Source organism: Acipenser ruthenus, chromosome 35 (genome assembly GCF_902713425.1).
Source record: "Acipenser ruthenus chromosome 35, fAciRut3.2 maternal haplotype, whole genome shotgun sequence".
NCBI lineage: Eukaryota > Metazoa > Chordata > Actinopteri > Acipenseriformes > Acipenseridae > Acipenser > Acipenser ruthenus.
The window spans coordinates 1,820,615-1,840,231 of record NC_081223.1 but is presented as its reverse complement, the minus strand read 5'-3'; the positions used below and the strand labels follow the sequence as shown (position 1 = coordinate 1,840,231).

Sequence of the window (19,617 nt, the reverse complement as noted above, 5' to 3'; positions counted from 1 at the left end):
TCAACACTTATGGGCCAGTTCATTCTGAACAGGCAGATTTCTAATGCCCCTCCTAGAGAGCAGGAAAGCACTGAGAGGGTAAACATAAAACTACAGGAAGGATAATCTAACTGTACTGTGAGTCACCCAACCCTATCAAGTCCCACCTGTGTTCACAGCTCAGATCTCATAGAACTGTCTGTGACACTTATTGAAACAGAAGTGCAGCGCTTAGAACACATACACAAATAGAACTAATCCACTCTTCTATTAAACTGTGAACTTAGTGTTTGATTGAATCCCTCTCTGTGTTTGTATAGCCTGGAAACAGGCATCAGTGCCCTGCCAAGCTGCATACACTGCCATCATTCACACTGACCACAAGAGGGAGCCAGAGCACCACTGCTGTCCATAATGTAATAACAGTACAGTAATAAGACAATTGAAATAGGCATCAGTTATCTCCCCAGTCAGCCCAGGTGTCCCATTGTTAACACAAGGCTCCTCACACCCAGTCATCTAAACACTACAGTGTGGTCTGTATCTGGAGGAAGGAGCTGCTCACAGTGATGCATGCTGGGAAACACTGACTCTAATCTCATATATTAATTTCCCTTTGATTCCAGTAGTTCCAGATTCCATTCTGGTTATTACACCAGAACTGCGTAGGCCTACTGAAGGCTTTTCTTAAGTTAAAGTGAATACTCATCATAGGATTATGAAATAGAGCTTTTGTTAAACAAAGCAAGGACCACACCAACTAGTGTTGAATAGTTTTCCACAACATAGAAATGTTTGGAAATAAGTACACTCGTAAATGCAGCATGTGGAAAATAAAGCTGCCTCTTTTTGGCTAGCTCATTTCAAACAAGAAAACATGACATTGTTTCCAGTTCATTCGTATGCACACACATTTACACAGACACAGCACAAGCACAAACATGAGGCTTCCAAATTAAAACACAGACACAACGAAACACCAACAGTGCTCTGCTTTTGACAACAAACCTGCACCCATCAAATGTTTGCACCATCAATACAGAATTAATAAGTTATGACATTTTAAAGCTCTGAGATTCTGACAAACTTCCAACATGTGATGTTTATCGGTACCAGATGTTGAAATGTTGACGGTTGTGTGCAATGAGACATGGTTAAGTCTGGCGCTCAAAGGGTCATCAGTAGAGACATTTGATACCTTGGAGCAGGGGGAGTGACAGACCCTTCACCTTCAGTTCCAGGGTGTACTGGTTAGAACCATGCTGAAAGCCTCTGCTGCAGGTTTGAAGTGACGCGGGGCACCGTGGCTTAGATGGGCAAAGCATAACTGATGTAACTTAGAGCAGAAAATGAATGTCTCTTGATCTCAAACAGTACTACCTAAAGTGAGATTGGCCAAACTACTGTAGTTTTACCTATGGATAATCCTAGCATGCATATATTCAAGTAAATATGAAATTATAAATAATCAGTAAATCATTTTATTAAAACAGAGACATTTTATTTGCTAATTGACGTATCATAAAATTGACATTAACAAAATAAGTCATCTGAAATAAAGAGGCAATTATACATGTTGAATTGCACAAAATAATGAACAGGGTCTGGTCCTCAAATGTATGGAAACAATTGACACCACTCCTTCTCTACCATCTACTAGAACCCCAAACATGACGTGCCTGACATAACCAGGTCCTGTAACTGACGTAACCACTGTGAAACATGCATGGATGTGAACACAGCGCAAGCTGAAGCGCTCACACAGTGAAGTGTCTGCAGAGTTTGTAATGTTTTCTTGAAAGGCATATACTCCCCGGGTATTCACAGGTACTGGGGCATCAGTCCTTTTGAGAACAGATGAAGCAAGGTACCACGTTACATCCTTTTGTGTCGGCCACTTCCAGCCCCCTTTGCTTGGATGCAAAACACTGAGGAGCTCCTCTGGCAGGGCCGGTAGGGTTTCTTCAGCTATGCCAGGGGAACACTTGCCTTCGTACATAACAATGCAGTACTCATTTACTGACAATTCAATGCTTTTGAATGGATACTTTACCATAGCTGTTGCTTGATCCACAATGCCAAACACACTGACCACTTTCCAGTCAGGCTGAATTTCTTCCACAAATGGACCTACTGTGCTGAGCTCAAGTTCAGTGTTGCTAAGCGTTCTAGCATAGTGAATGCTGTGTGTGTTTGGGGTTTTCTTTGGACAGTTCTGTTCCCACCTGTTTGCCCATTCATCTTGTGCCTTCTTTACCACATGCTTTGTAATATAAATGATGCTCACATTTGGGCATGCTTCTTTTGCCACCTGAGCAAATTCTTCTGCTGTGTTGACAACAGCATGCTTTTGCAGAATGTGCCTCCAAACTGCACGCTTTACTTTACCTGCAACTCCAGCAACTGGCCCTTTGCCGTGTGCTGTGGCAAAAAAGCTCCAATCAGCTCGATGCAGTCTACAGTGTACATTGCTCGGCATGGTAAGGGTGGACAAGATGAATCTGTTTTTAAATTGGCTCGCAGCACCATCAGAAAAGATGTGCAAGTTAGAGATGTTGGCTGAAGTTGAGGCTTCATCAAGAATAGCCCGATTGTAGCAAACAACTGCAAATGTGTCATGTTGCCGTTCATCACTGAGCACAACATAAGAAGTACTAACAGACTGAGCTGTGAGAACTGCTGGAAACAGAGGCACTCCTTCTGTGATCCAGGGAGCTCACATTATTTCAGCTTGCTGCTTTATAGGGAAGTGTTCTGAGAAATCTTCCTGAAGTATAACTTCACATTCATTTCAATTCATCTTCAGTGTCTTGATTTGGTGAAGTTGCACCTTGGCAATAAAAATGTGGCTCCGCAGAATGGTCCGCTGGGTTTGAGCTCCTCCTTGGCATCGTGTAATATTGACTCAAGCAGTTCCTTTTTATTGTTAGCCATCTGTTGGTAGTAGTGTACAATTGTATCTTCATTATCATTGCCTTGTATTCCCTGATTGATAGAACTAGCAAGGTCTTGGCATGTGTCACACTGGCCAAGGCAACATTTCATCTGCCAGTTGCAAAGTGACCCAATGACCAGGAGATTTCCATTGGGGATATTTTGACAAACCTTTTTCAAACCATCTAGTAGCATCTCTGTGTTCTCATGGTAACGACAGACAGACAGGTTGAACGTGCACAGGGCGCAATGCTGCAGACTTTTTTTGATGTTCTGATTTTTGCATCAGGATATTCATTCTTGAAGAGGCGGTGAGCTTCAAGAACCGTCATCAGGAGCACTTTTTTGTGCATTCTTTTTTTTGTGCATCCTCTCTTCTGATAGTGATGCAGTCTTTTCATCCAGGCAGCTGACGGGACACACAATCAATCTCATAGAATGCACAAACCTGACATTCTGTTTCACTAACTTCAGCTCTTTGTGTGGAAGCGTGCTTATCTACCAGAGCCAATCCAAATTGAGTTGCCAGTTTCTTTCCCACGACACTTTTCTTCCTGGGGCTCTTTGGAAGTACCCGGTTTACTCCACTTACTGCCTTCCCTAGTGACTGAGCTGAAAAGAGAACTTTTGACGGTGAGTTTGTCAAATGATTCTCATTAAGTTGTGGTTCTGGTTCATGTCATTTTGAAAGATTTCTCCTATACTTTCTCATTGTTTCTTTGCTCTTTTCTGCTTCCCTTTTCTTCCTCCCTATACTCCACTTGCATGCTTTCTGCTGCTCTCTGCTCCTCTGTTTCATCCCTACTCTTTTCTCTTCTCACATCCTTGCATGATATGCACGCATTCTTTCTGCTGCAGGTACTGGAAGCATTTTCCAACTTTAATGTAGATAAAAGAAAAAGGAGAGCTGATTAAGCCAATTAAAATGTTGTATTTAATATATCTTTTAGAGGAATTTTTCATGTTCTTTACTTTATTTCAAATATTCACATGTTGAGACAGCTCAGCATCTTATGGTATGATATTCTTTAGCAACACAGACTGCACTACACTCTGTGACCACAAGAAGGAGAGAGAGAGAGTAATAAAATGATGCTCTTTAATCCAGAGCAGTGGTTCTTAACCTGGGGTCCTCAGAGACAGTCCAGGGGGTCCACAGGAAAAAACTGGAAACTTCATTCAACATTAGCAATGTGCAAAATCCAAATGTTTGCTTCTTGAATGGATTTGATTTCAGAAAGTTTATGATGGATCTGTTAACCTGCAGGTCTGATTTTAATATTTTACAATTAATAATTATTTATACTGTGTAACAAATCTACATAATCACAGCTGTGGCTAAGATGAATTGTTTGAGAGAAGGGAGAAGAGAGAAAAATAGCTGTGTTTGTACAAACTCAACACAAAGAAAACTACAAGCTATTTTTTTCTATTTGCTTGCACGATAAAACTTTTTTTCTGTTTTTTTTCTGAAAGGCAAAGAAACTGCATCAGTTACAAGAGTTTAAATTTAAGAGACTAGAAGTGGCTGCTGTGCCAAGGAAGACAATTTGCATAGGAAAGAAACTTTGCATTGGCAGCACATGCTTCAGTGCTCTGGGAGTGTTTATAGCCCTGTGAGTTTAACACTTCATGATTGAGAGCTGCCCTTCATGGCAACAGAATCCACAACAACAATGACTTTTATCAGCATCTTCATCTGGGCACTTGTCATCTGCACTCAGGGTAAGAATCATTTAGAAAAACGCTTTTAAAAAAATCTATTTGTTGGACAATTATTAATATTTTATAATAAGTATTAAAAGTAAAGCATGCAAACTGAATGAAATCAAAAGAAAAAGTCTTGAAATATAATCTGTTTTCATCATTTATTTCAATCATTATTATAATTTTCTATATTATGATTTATTACTTTCAGAATCCAGTGGACAGTATACTGTGACTCAGACTCCAGCAGTGAAATCTGTTCTCCCAGGAGACACAGTCGCTCTGAGCTGTAAAACCAGCACTGCAGTGTACAATAACAACGGACTAGCCTGGTACCAACAGAAACCTGGAGAAGCTCCCAAACTCCTGATCTATGGAGCAAGTACCCTTCAGTCTGGGATCCCAACTCGTTTCAGTGGCAGTGGATCTGGGACTGACTTCACTCTGACCATCAGTGGAGTCCAGGCTGAAGATGCAGGAGATTACTACTGTCAGAGTTTACACATCACCAGTAGCTATGTGTTCACACAGTGCTACACACCCATACAAAAACCTCCCTCAGCAGGACTGCACAGCGACTGCACTGCTGCAGCTGGGACCTACTGCAGGTGCTGAGGGTGAAGGCAATGAAACGGGACCCGGCCTGTGGAGGAGCTCAACTGCACACAAATACACTGAGCTCAATAACAAGGGCTCAAAATAAAAGACAAGATCAATCTGGTAAATATCTTGATTATTCATGTATTCTAATACATTGCAGAGGCTGAAGGGCTGTCATTGCATTTATATTTACTAATTTAGTTTCAAATGAAAATGAAAATATAATTCTTGATTTATGTCTAGTAAGGAAAAGATAAAGGTGAACATTGTTAATATTCTGATACTTAAATACAAACTGAAAATAAAGTAAATCAGACACTTTACTCCTCTTAAAGGAAATAAATAAATATATACATGTTTGGCAACCGCCACACAATGTGCTGCAAGAAACGTAGCACCTGCGCATTCTTAAGTGAATGCCAGTAAGCCTGGCCAGGCAATCCTCATTATTTCATGACAGCGTTTTTAATTAGCTCCTTAATATTTCGCCATACATACGTGTATATATAATCTATATCCGTGCCTGGTTTAAAAATAAACTCTTGGGGCAATTATGGTTTTAGTTCATGTGCTGGGTACATTTGTTTATATTTGGGTTAAAACGCTATGGTCCTGGACTAATTAGTTTTAGGTTTTTTGGCCATTACTGTTTTCCTTAATTGGGGGCGGAGCTTCCTTTGCTTAAAGTGTTGGACCAATAGGGTATAAAAAGTGTTTTTGAAAGTCTGTTGGAGGAGAGGAGAGAGAAAGAAATACGGAGTTATTAGAGAGACAGAGAGAGAAATTACAGGCAACCTGTTCAAACGGCAGAAAAAACGAGTTAGTCTGTGTATAGCATGCTTCTAGTCTGTGTTATGTCAAACAACCGTGTTTTGGTTTTTACCAGTTTCTATAGCGGGTTCGACTAATACTAGTGCAACAGCTATTATCACACTCTGCTCAGTGCTCGTTGGGCAATACTTCCGTGGTGGGTCCTATTTTTCGTCCAGTTGGTTTGATTTATATCTTTACTTTGATACTTTACTGCTTTTACGGGACAACGGAACGAGAGAAGATATTCAATCAAATGGCGACTCCCAACATTGTATGAACTGGAGGACTTGCACACGGATTCTTCATAAACCGGGTGAGATCGATCCTTTTCTATTTTTTTGCTGCAGTTTGGATTACAATTATTTTTTGAATGGCCATTCGGGTTTTTGTTTGGAGAGCGTTCTTTTGGGATTGCCGGATTGTTGTGTTATTTTTCTAGAACTTTATTGGTTTGTTTTTGTTTGTTTTGTTACTTTCTGGGTGCGTTTTAATATCAAGCCCGGGACTGAAACTTAAGTACTCATACACTTGGATATAATTATTGCAACTGCGTGGGCCATAGAATTAACAGCCTGATTATTGGTTGGCCTGCCTGTTTTTTTGTTTTCTCCTTCCCTCTCTTTCTTCTTTGTTTACTCAAGTTCCAACAGCGAGGCAGATTATTAATGGTGTTGCTATACATTGGTATTGTGATTATCGGTACAAAGGCCTGTTCGTGTAACTAGATACAACTAGATACAAATAGACATAATAAACCTATCCTGTTTAAAATTTACTCCCTTGGTTCTCGTGAAATCCTTATTTTTTGCTGTACTGATTTACCTGCTGGGACTGTAGTTTTGAATGTTTGATGCTTGGTGCTAGTATACACTTATGGCCTAGGTGTTTGGGTATTGCACACTAGGTAAGTTTGTTACAGAAGTGGTGGCCCGTACGGGGACTAAGGTAGAGTGGATAAGAGTTTTGTTAAGTTGGTAAGCTTGCATCGTTTTTTATAGCATTCTGGCGTACTGCGTAGTATTTTGTAGTCATGTCTTTGGATTTGTTAACCCCGTTTCGAGAGACAGGTCCCTCTGATATGTTAGTAGAACCACCTAGTGTTTATATCACCAAGAGAAGACCGAGAGAGCCAATTGTTGAAGTGGGCTCCCTGTTGAGTGAATTGTACGTTAATGAACCAGACCCTGATGAGGCAGAGGAGGAAATAGATCAGTGCTCGTCTGAGGAACGGAAAACCTTAGAAGAGTTAGGTAATAGGCTGGCTCAGCTAACTGAACAGGTTAAGACACTAGAAGAAAGTTTTAATCTGGCACAAAGCAGCAGTATTAATAGGGAGGAGTCTTTTCGGCAATATGTTGACACCCAGTTCCAGAGGGTCGATAGTTTGACGGAATCATCTGTTGATCAGCTGGAGCGGTCAGTGGTGGATTGTTTTAACCGTTGGAATGAGCATTGGGACAGAGAATTTAAGAAGCTAGAGAGAAGAGCCAGTACCCCCAGAGTGTCGGCAATACCATCGCGCCTTCATTCGTCAAGTTCCCATCCAGCTGATCGCAGGACGGAGGAGCCAGGGATCATTTCTAGAGGGGCCCATGAGCCTAAACTGCCTATAAAAATTAATTTTCCTGAGTTTGGAGGTGACGAGAGCAGTGATGCAGTGGGATATATTGAGTTGTGTGAAGAGTTTTTAGCTTTGCGCCCATTAAGAGACATTGAAATTATGGCAACATTATCTACAGTGTTAAAGGGGTCTGCCAAAAGCTGGTGGATGGCTGAGAAACATGGAATACGCTCATGGAGTCATTTTAAAAATGAATTCCTGAAAGCTTTTCTCCCAGCAGATTTTCTCACTACTGTAGAGGATAGGCTACGTGACAGAGTACAGTCCCCTGGAGAAAGTATTAGAGATTTTGCATATGATTATCGCGCACTGTGCTTGAGGTGGAAGCCGGACGTAACGGAAACGGAGATTGTCCGACGAATACTTAATAACAGCAACCCAAAGCTGGCCAGTGGTCTCCGTGGCACAGTGAGTACTGTGACTGATCTGGTTCACGTAGGCACCATGATCGAAAGGGACTGGAGCGAGCAGAAACAGTATTGGGCTAAAGTAAATAATAAAACTTCCACAGATATCACCGGAAAGAAAGGAACCAAAGGAGCCTTAAGAAAACCAGCAGAGGTGAGTGTAATGCAAAATATCCGAAGATCCATCCCGGATACCCCCAGTCTCTCAGGATTGACTCTATTAGTCATGAAGGTTGGGGTAAGGAACACACACATTTCTGCATTACTGGACACAGGTTGTACATTTACTTTAATGAAAAACCAATTATGGCATCAAATTCAGAAGCCAATGGACGTGCTGCAGCCATGTGAGGATCAAGCCTTTGTGTTGGCGGATGGACAGTCTCATAGCGCTTTAGGGAAAGTCTGCCTTACATATGATTTTCATGGCGAAATTTGGTCGGTCGACACTTATGTTATGTCAGACCAACACCTGGCATTTCCTTTGATTCTTGGTTTGGATTTTTTATATAAAACCTCTACCGTGATTGATCTGTGTAAGAAACAGTATGGAGTTAAAGGCCAAAAGGGATATGCATATTATCCATTCTTGCCCAGGATGGAGTGGGAATCGTCAGGGAAAGTACAAAACATGCCTGACGTGCCTTACATACATCTCTATTTGGCTGTCTCTAAGAAGCCTGATGCACCTACATGTCTTGCCCAGGGTACAGAGGAGCCTACCCCTACTGATATACACGACGGGATGCAGCGACAGGATCTCCGGCAACTCATGAAGAAATGGCCTGCCGTGTGCACCTCCCAATTAGGCATGACTACGGTTTGTGCTCACACCATCTATACAACAGATGAGATGCCAGTGCGGTGTAGGGCCTACAGAGTGTCCCCCTTCAAAAAAGCACTGATTAAAGAACACCTTCATCAGATGACCGAGGATGGCGTGATTGAACCATCTTCGTCAGATTGGTCTGCTCCGGTGGTGTTGATCGAGAAACGTGATGGATCTTATCGTTTCTGTGTGGACTACCGAAGGATGAACAACAAAACCCAGTTTGACGCCTACCCCATGCCTTGTGTCCATGACATCTTGGAGTCACTGAATGGAGCAGTGGTGTTTAACTCACTAGATCTACGCTCAGGACATCCCAAAAATCTGCTAAATCATATATAACTCTCAGAATGTGTCTCTTCTTCCCCTCTGACTGGTACTCTTCCATCTTCAGTCGATGAAGCGGTGTCCCTCTACAACGCCAGCCTTACTCAGATGATCGACACAGTTAGAACATAAGAAAGTTTACAAACGAGAGGAGGCCATTCGGCCCATCTTGCTCATTTGGTTGTTAGTAGCTTATTGATCCCAGAATCTCATCAAGCAGCTTCTAGAAGGATCCCAGGGTGTCAGCTTCAACAACATTACTGGAGTTGGTTCCAGACCTTCACAATTCTCTGTGTAAAAAAGTGACTCCTATTTTCTGTTCTGAATGCCCCTTTATCTAATCTCCGTTTGTGACCCCTGGTCCTTGTTTCTTTTTTCAGGTCAATAAAGTCCCCTGGGTCGACATTGTCAATACCTTTTAGGATTTTCAATGCTTGAATCAGATCACCGCATAGTCTTCTTTGTTCAAGACTGAATAGATTCAATTATTTTAGCCTGTCTGCATACGACATGCCTTTTAAACCTGTTATAATTCTGGTTGCTCTTCTTTGCACTCTTTCTAGAACAGCAATATCCTTTTTGTAACGAGGTGACCAGAACTGAACACAATATTCTAGGTAAGGGCTTATTAATGCATTGTAAAGTTTTAACATTACTTCCCTTGATTTAAGTTGCCCCGCTAAGAACCAGAACAGTGAAGAAACACTGCAACTGTCCATGGTATACCCTTGAACTTCGACTGCTTAAGTCTGCCTTTTCATACGTTTGATCCTCGTTTATTGTGCCTGAAAAACACAAGCCAAATTAGTAGAAAAAATTGAGGCAACCTTGCACCCCAATGCTTTGACAGTTGTGCCTACAGTAATCCAATTTAGAAATGTTATTTTTATTAGACAAATCCTGGTCTGGCAACCAAACAATAATCCTCCGGCAATACACCCCTGGTGGAAAGCTCGGCAGGAAAATAATAATAATGATTTGTAAACAAAACAAATAATAACATGTTATCCGCTCCCACAATACTACTAACACAAATCACCAGTCCGGGTGCGGGCAGCAGTGCTCAAGGTGGGTGATAACAAATAACAGTGACTGTGGTGTTGTTGTTCCGGGTAGTGCTGGCCCTAGGCGACAGCTCCAGAGACGTGTTAGCTGTCTAGTGAATTTACAAACAGAAGACAATTACTAACAGTGCTACAAACAAACAAAACACTCACAAATACTTTTTTGTTTCTTTTTTGGGAACTCTTCCGGTCCTTCCAGTTCCGTGCGTCTCTGAACCCAAGCGAAGTAACCGATTACAAGTCTCCATCCCCTTTTTATGCTGTCACGCATGACCCCTTGGTAAACTAATGCAGCTGCCTTACAATCAGTGGCTGCTACATTGTTTACCTTCCGGGTTAATACGTTCTTGCAACAGAGACTCGCCTTCTTCCAGACTAACCAACTCCCCGACCTGGGAAAGAACTGTCAGTCCAGCCCGTCAAAAGAACTCTGTCCTCGCTGCTTAGCACCCTCACGGGTCGGGAGGGAGATTTACAACCAGAACTCATTATATTTCTGTCACCCAGGCATACTGTGAAATCAGGCTTTTCGTGAAATGTCTAAAACTTGTGTGACCCTGAGCAAGTCACTTAACCTCCTTGTGCTCTGTCTTTCAGGTGAGATGTTGTTGTAAGTGACTCTGCAGCTGATGCATAGTTCACACGCCCTAGTCTCTGTAAGTTGCCTTGGATAAAGGTGTCTGCTAAATAAACTAATAATAATTAAATGACTGGCATTAAGGGCATTCTATGAAACTATTTAAAAGAGTGAGGAGAATGTGTCATTTTTGTATTAACATTGATTCCATTCATTTTAAAATGTCAACCTTTCAGATTGTTTACTGCATTTCTTGTGGTTTATAATAAGAGATGATGAGAGATTATAATCAGAGGTTTACATAACTTTTATCATTAGGTTCTCGCATGAGTACCAGCAGAAATTGTTTGGTACTCACCAAAATTAGGGGTCATTATCCAAGTCTCTGTCTAGCTCCACCTCCTCCTCCGACAGTTCATACAATTAGGATATCAAGGATCAGAGGTGCAGATTTGGAGCTGGATTCCTAGCGCCAGGGTACCTCATGTAGCGCAAACAACATTACATTCTGGAACCAGTAGACATGTTTCATTATTATTATTATTATTATTATTATTATTATTATTATTATTATTTTGTATTTCTTAGTGTGGAAGGCTCAAATATGAAACGCCAGCACAGGCGCCCAGATTTATTAGTCCGTGCTCAGTTGGCAGGTGCTTCTGTGACAGTTCGGGGGCACTCTATGTTGTGTCCTATGATAGTTCATTATTTAGTTTCAACAGTAGATGGCGCTGTTATAAGGATATATATATATATATATATATATATATATATATATATATATATATATATATATATATATATATATAGGCATGCTTAGAAAATACTGCGAGGAGTTGAATAAGATGGCGTTGCAATAAAGACTTGAAATTTATACTGCCTGCTTCCTGCTTTAATATACTACTAAACACCACAAATTGGCGACGAGGATGGCCGCTGCTACTGTTCCCTTACCTGCTCCCTTTCTGCCTTGCCTGGAAGAACCTACAATTCAGTTTAAAATATGGAAGAAAATGTTTGAAAACTACATGATAGTGATTGATGCAACCGGAGCCGCATGGCCTGAAGCCCGACAGCGTGCTGTTTTACTTCACTGTCTGGGAACTGAAGGACAACGGATTTTCTACACGCTACCCGACACAGGTACAACTTACGGTTCGGCTGTGACTGCTTTAGAGAAGCAATTTAGTCCGAAAATTAATGTTGTTGCTGAATGCCATAAATTTCGCCAGCGTGCTCAAAGGCCTGACGAAACCTTAACCTGGTACACTGCGGCCTTGCGTGAGTTAATTACACTCTGTGACTCTGGGGATATGGAGGATGAAATGTTAAGAGATCAACTTGTGGAACGTGCTTCAAATTACAGAATAAAGGAAAGGTTACTGTTGGAGCCAAAACTTACCTTAGAGAAAGCTCTGGAGATGGCCTACCAAATCGAGTCAGCTATTCAAAGCAAAAAAAAAGAGGACTCGGTTCCAGTGCAAACGCTCCATGCCAGATATTCAAATAAACGTACACGTCAGCAAGATAAGGACACATCTACAGCCTTAACTAAACCTAAAGGCGCAGATTATCCGGCTAAGCAAAACTGCCTTTCCTGCTATCGGTGCGGTTCTTCGACTCACCTGGCAAATGCTTCCACCTGCCCTGCTTCAAAAGTTAAATGCAACAACTGCGGCAAAATGGGACATTTCTGGAAAGTGTGTCGCTCTGCCAACAGACATGTGGTACGTGAAATTGTTGTTCCTGAATTTACAGTACTATACATGAATGATGCTGTCTCATACAAAGACAAACTTGTCTGTACTGTGCAAATTGGAGTGTCGGATACTCATAGCTACAATATTGACCTCATTGTGGATACAGGTTCGTCAGTCTCTATACTGCCTCAGGACTTATATCAGTAATACTTTACCGACTGTCCTTTAAATGAACCCAAAGTGAGACTGGTAACATACTCCACAGAGGACTTACCTGTACTTGGATGTTTGTCTCCTCGTGTTCTGTACGATGGTATGACTGCCTTCGCTACCTTTTACATCGTTAGATCTGGATCGCCTTTACTGGGCATGGACTTGATCAAAGCTTTACGGTGCCGCATAGTAGGTGACACAGTTTTGACCTCGGAGCAAAACTTACCTGTGCTAGAAACGTCTGCTGGGACCATTGTTGGATGCGCTAAAGGATTTGTACACAAGATTAAAATTCAAGACAGCATTGTACCTGTTCAACAAAAATTACGGCGAGTGCCGTTCTCAGTTAGAAATGCTGTCTCGGACGAATTAAAAAGCTACTAGTGACAGGCATAATTGAAAAAATCGATGCATCACCATGGGTTTCTCCCATTGTGGTCATTCAAAAGAAAAACGGGGAATTCGCATGTGCGTGGACTTGCGGGAACCTAATAAAGCTATAGTAATTGATAGTCACCCCTTACCACACATGGAAGAACTCTTTACTGAGTTAAGAGGCGCTAGGGTCTTCTCTATGACAGATCTTGCCAGCGCTTACCATCAGGTTGTTCTACATGAAGACAGCCGGGATTTAACAGCATTCATAACACATGACGGACTGTTTCGATATTGCAGAGTACCGTATGGATTAGCATCAGCGCCTGCCGCATTTCAAAAAATGATGGCAACAATCTTGCATGGCTTACCAGGTGTACAAAATTACCTGGACGACATCATTGTCTACGGTCGCTCCGCCGCTGAACACAATGCTAATCTGCGTACAGTTTTACATCGTTTACAAGGTGCTGGATTACAATTGAACACTAACAAGTGCAAATTTAAATCAGACAAGCCTGCGCTTCTTGGGACATATCATTTCAAAAGACGGTCTACTTCCTGATACAGACCATGTCATTGTTATAACTGATGCACCTGCTCCTACCGATGCAGCTTCACTCCGCTCCTTCCTGGGACTCGCTTCCTGATACAGTAAATTTTTGCCTAATTACGCTACAATAGTTGAACCACTGCGCGCTTTGCTTAGGACTGGGACGGACACTGCTTTCACAGGTCAGCTCAGGCTAAGGAAAGTTTTGAAAAACTTAAAAGGCTGATTGTTGAAAGTCCTGCACTTGCTATCTTTGACCCGACTCTTCCAACATTCGTGTCGACTGATGCATCTGACTGTGGTGTAGGGGGAGTGCTCACCCAGCTGCACCCTGACAACACTGAACACACTATCTCCTTCGCATCCCGTACACTGTCACCTGCCGAAAGAAAATATTCGACAGTTGAGAAGGAAGCTCTTGCTTGTGTCTGGGCGATAGAAAAATGGAGAATTTATTTATGGGGACTTCACTTTACACTGACGACTGACCCCCAAGCACTGACCACACTGCTGGCTACTAAAGGCATTGGTCGCGCTGGAATGCGGATTGCTAGATGGTCGGCTCGTTTGCTCTGTTTCACGTATGATGTCACATACCAACCTGGATCACAAAATTGTACTGCTGATTGCTTGTCCAGACTGCCTCTGCCTAATTCCAATGACTCTGTGCAAGACACCGAGCCTGAACTGATTGCTGCTGTTTCAACTGCACTTGCTACTTTGCCCATATCAGATTTTACTGCTGCTTGTGAAGCTTGCCCCGAACTCTCAAAACTGCGAGCCCAAATAGATAAAGGCTGGTCTAACTCAGCTAAACAAGTTCCTCCTGAACTCGTGGCTTACTTCCCTCTCCGTCACGAGTTGGCTGTACAAGATGTGTATATCCTGAGAGGTAGCCACCGTCTGATCGTGCCTATAACGCTGAGAACTAGGCTTGTTCATTTAGCGCATGAAAGTCACCAGGGCATGGTGCGCACTAAACAACGCCTCCGCGATTTGTACTGGTGGCCAAAGATGGACATACTTGTACAGTCGGTTATATCGTCCTGCCTATCCTGCCAGCTAAACGACAAAACAGCAAAAACATCTGCTGCTCCGCTTCAGCCAGTCCAACTACCAGATGGACCTTAATGGCATAAAGTTGCTCTCGATATAGTGGGACCTTTTGAATGTGGAACCTGGGATCCCCGCTATGCAATAACCTTAGTGGATTATTATACTAAATGGCCTGACGTAGCATTTACTTCACAAATTACCACTGATGTTATTACTTCATTCCTGACTTCAGTTTTTAGCCAAAAAGGAAATCCTCACCACATTGTTACTGATAACGGTCCGCAATTCACATCTATTACTTCTCTGTTTTTCTGAGAGAGAGAGAGAGATTCGACACATTCGCTCAAGTGTTTAGTACCCACAATCGAACGGCGCTGTGGAGAGATTTAATAGGGTCCTTAAGGAATGCATAGTGAATGCAGATAGGGAACGTAAACCTTGGAAGCCAGTTGTGACTGAATTTCTACACAATTACAGAGCTACACCGCACGCAACGACTGCTACATCTCCTTTTGAACTACTATACGCTCGGAATATGCGAACCAAGTTAAACATGTTGCCGATTGTGAATGATTCCGATATGAATCCGTGTGTACAAGACACTTTACTAGGAAACAAGAAAAAAGTAAGGCTTACACTGATGTTAGAAGGAGAGCTAAAGTTCCAGTCTTCAAGCAGGTTGATTATGTACGAGTTAGGAAACCTGAACATGTCAAGAAACGAACTGCTAAATTCACTGATCCTGTGAGAGTACAGAGAAAGATCGGACCAAGCACTTACGTCTTGGGTGATGGCAAAACATGGAATGCATCACACTTGACTCTGTACCTGGAGACGGCTCTGGTTTCGCAAACAGAGGTACCCAGAGCAACAGAGCAATGTGACACCACTCCTACTAGTCCAGTTAGAAGCAAGCCCATACGGAGACCATTGGCGTGGCAAGAGGACTTTGTTAAATAGTATGGACTTTCAGTATAAGTTAAAATAATAACAATAGTAATAATAATAATTATTACATTTATGTTTTCATGGTTTCATTATTTGAATATAGTGTGCAAGCCTTTTTCAACAAACGGGGAATGTTGTGTTCTATGATAATTCATTATTTAGTTTTAACAGTAGATGGCGCTGTTATAAGGCTATATATATATATAGGCATGCTTAGAAAATACTGCGAGGAGTTGAATAAGATGGCATTGCAATAAAGACTTGAAATTTATACTGCCTGCTTCCTGCTTTAATATACTACTAAACACCACACTCTACACGCAGGTGTGTAAACCAAAAATGAATAAGTGAAAAGGCAAAAGGAAAAAGGAAAACAAAATACTTTAAGGAAAAACCACAAAATAAAGTGTGCAGGTTTTTAACCACGGCTCGTTGCTCCCTCTAGCGGTGGAAGCTCGAGAAACAGGCACTGCTCAATATCCTCTTACACACTGTGGGACAGCTCAGTCCCGCTAAGCTAACTATCTGCGATAGTGATAAAGAAAATAACCGGTGCGTGGCTTGCTTGCACTACCGGGTCTGTGTGTCTCACGCTGGAGTTGCTGCACTGTCACGCCGACTCGCTGCTCCAGAGTTTCCAGTCTCAGGATTCTGCCGTGAAGTCACGCTCCACTATACTTCCTGTATGAGCCAGAGAGGATACAAAACAGTGCCCTTTTATTCAGTCATTTACCATGTATAGTCCCACCCGCCAGCCAATGACAGAGCATTGGTCGATTTCTTCACCGCTGACTTCTGTCAACAAGACCTTGTCTGACAGCGTGGGAATACACGGAGTGTCTGGACTCCCTACAGGCTAACGCATGCACCTGACGGCCAGTCCAGATCCCTCCCCTCTCACAGTTAGCAACCATAGATGATGACAGCGTCTCCTTGGATCTGGACTACTCACATACACATCATTGTGTGACCCTGAGCAAGTCACTTCACCTCCTTGTGCTCCGTCTTTCAGGTGAGACGTAGTTGTAAGTGACTCTGCAGCTGATGCATAGTTCAAACACCCTAGTCTCTGTAAGTCGCCTTGGATAAAGACATCTGCTAAATAAACAAATAATAATAATAATAATAATAATAATAATAATAATAATAATAATAATAATAATAATACACAGGAGAGAAGGTTCGTGTCGTGTGAGAAGTTGTGAGGGTGGCTTGATTTGTGTGGTATTTAATAGTTTAGCACCAGTAGGCTCTCTGGTGCTAACATTTAAAAAAAGTTTAGCACCAATTTTCAAAACGATTTGCACCCCTGTTAAGGATTCTGTGTTCAGGATCAAAGGTTCCAGTGTCATCTTGCACACATGAATGTGCATCAGGGCAGGAAGGCGTGAGGCTGATTAAAATGTTGACATGTGGAAACCCACGCTGACTAGCAGCACTGCTTAATGACAGTGTCAGTGACGACAACAATAGACTGCATTGCTGGTTATTACAATGTGTAACAAATCATCTCGCATTCTGGGTTTATTTCAATACCACCAGCCCTGGGGATTCAAAAGCAAAACACAAAACACTTCTTCACTTTGTTAGTGCCGTTGAACACGCTAGCTTTACAGCACAACATTACTAATAGAAGAATATAACTGAGGGGATTATATATATATATATATATATATTATATATATATATATATATTAGCTCAAAGAGCCAGCTGCCCAACGTTTCGATATGTTGTACATATCTTTCTCAAGGGAGCCTGTGTTTGAATCCAAACATTGGAGGTATTTATAGGTTTTTGACGGCATGACAACTACTTGTTATTGTTTACATTCAAATTCATGATTTATTCTTACATGATGTAATGGTGTTCTATATATTGTGACATCATTTTTACTTCTATCTTTGAATCTGTATTAATTCTAATTAACACTACTTTATATAAACTTATATTTTTATTATATCATGCAATGCTGGCTTTGAGGATCAGTCTAGATTTGGCCTCCCCAGCGCATCAGCATGCACAACTTTTGAATGAATTTTGTTTATTTATTTAAATGTTATATATTTATTGAAGTTAATTAGTTCATTCTTTTCTGTTGAGTCCCGCTGGCATAATCGTTTTCAGTCTATTTATCCATTTACTTTCTTTTATTCTTCTATATGTCGCATTGTCTAATTTGAGCTGTTCTAATACTACAAACTTTACATCATTTATGTCATGTCCCTGACTGGTGAAGTGCTGTACTATTGGTTCATTCATTTTTTTATTTCTAATTAATGAAAGGTGGTTCTGAATTCTTTTATATAAAGTAGTTCCAGTCTCTCCAACATATTTGATTTCATCACATTTTTCACAGGCTATTCCATAAACAACATTGCTATTTTTACAGTAGGTATTAGTTTTTAGTGGATATGTGGCGTTCTTATGTTTAATTATATTTTTACGTTTGTCTGTGTATTTACACACTTTACATCTACTAGTGCATATGTTCGTAGAACCTATTTTGTCAATTATTCTTTTATGTTTACTGTGAACTAAAATATCACCTAAATTAGCTTCTCTTTTGAATGCTACAACTGGGGCCTTAAGAAATACTTTTTTTAATTTTTCTGAATTATGTAGAATCCGCAAGTGTTTCCAAACTATCTTAGAAATATTGGGCAAAAGTTTAGAGTAAGTCATTATTAATGGGACTCTTTTGACCTTTTTATCTCTATTTTTATAATCTAGTAGATCATCTCTTTTTAGTTTATCCACTTTTCTTAACTCCGTCTCTATAATTCTTTCTTTGTATCCTCTTTTTTTAAGATTTGTTTTTAATACATTTCTTTGTTTTACATAGTCACTTTCTTTTGAGCATATTCTTCGTATTCTTATTCCTAGACCCTTTGGGATTGCCCTTTTAGTGTGTATCGGATGTGCAGAGGACATGTGTAAATACTGGTGCATGTCAGTAGGTTTACAGAAGAGGTCAGTCTCAATTGAACCTTCTTCAAGTTTTACTATGGTATCTAAAAATTCTAATTCTTTCCTTGTCCATCGAAGGTCCACCTTAATATTACTGTGTATTTCATTTGCCATTTTATGAAACTGGAAAAGAGATTCTTCTCCATATGTCCAAACCCCAAAAATATCATCTACAAACCGAATGTATTCTAAAGGTTCTCTTTTTGATTTTCTAAGTAATTGTTCTTCCCATTTCCCCATGTATGTACTGGCAAAATGCATTCCTAATTTAGATCCTATTGCGGTACCATCGTTTTGTTTGTAATTCTTATCAACAAATGTAAAATAACTGTTTTCTAAAACTATGTTGATCATGTTCAGTACCTCTGCTGTAGGTATTGATTTATCTAGTCTATTATCTAGTGCTTTTTGACAAGCTTCTAAAGTTTCTTTACGAGGGACACTTGGGTACAAGGATTTTACATCCATGCAAAATAAAATTGTATTCTCTGGAAGGTTGTGTTTTATTGATTCAAGTCTTTTTAAAAATTGTGTTGTATCCTTAACATAGCTTGGTAATTTCTCAACGTGCGACCTAAGTTGTTTTTCTGCTATTTCAGCTATTATGTGTGTTGGATTATCAATTGTTGTTTGTTGGTACCCTTACAGCTCATTGAAATAATGCTTCATTCCTCCTGAAAAGTGATGAAATTAAAAGCTATTTTATCATGTATACTTGCATGCCTTTGGTATGTCATAGAATAAAGCAAAGTTGCTGTGAAAAGAGATGAATTATTGCTTATTCTACAAAGATATTCTAAAATGGCCTGGACACATTTGTTGGTACCCCTTAGAAAAGATAATAAATAATTGGATTATAGTGATATTTCAAACTAATTAGTTTCTTTAATTAGTATCACACATGTCTCCAATCTTGTAATCAGTCATTCAGCCTATTTAAATG

At 40.8% G+C, this 19,617-nt stretch overlaps 1 protein-coding gene and 1 gene segment (V, D, J or C); both read left to right on the top strand.

Annotated features, from left to right (window-relative positions):
• The window catches only part of LOC117395269 (DELTA-stichotoxin-Hcr4a-like), a 412,383-nt gene that overhangs the window by 385,799 nt on the left and 6,967 nt on the right, over window positions 1-19,617 (top strand). The gene's annotated exons all lie outside the window — the stretch shown is intronic.
• On the top strand, window positions 4,565-5,276 carry LOC131705188 (Ig kappa chain V region K29-213-like). The segment is given in 2 exon segments: window positions 4,565-4,638; window positions 4,832-5,276. Coding segments are annotated over 2 exon segments (477 nt in total).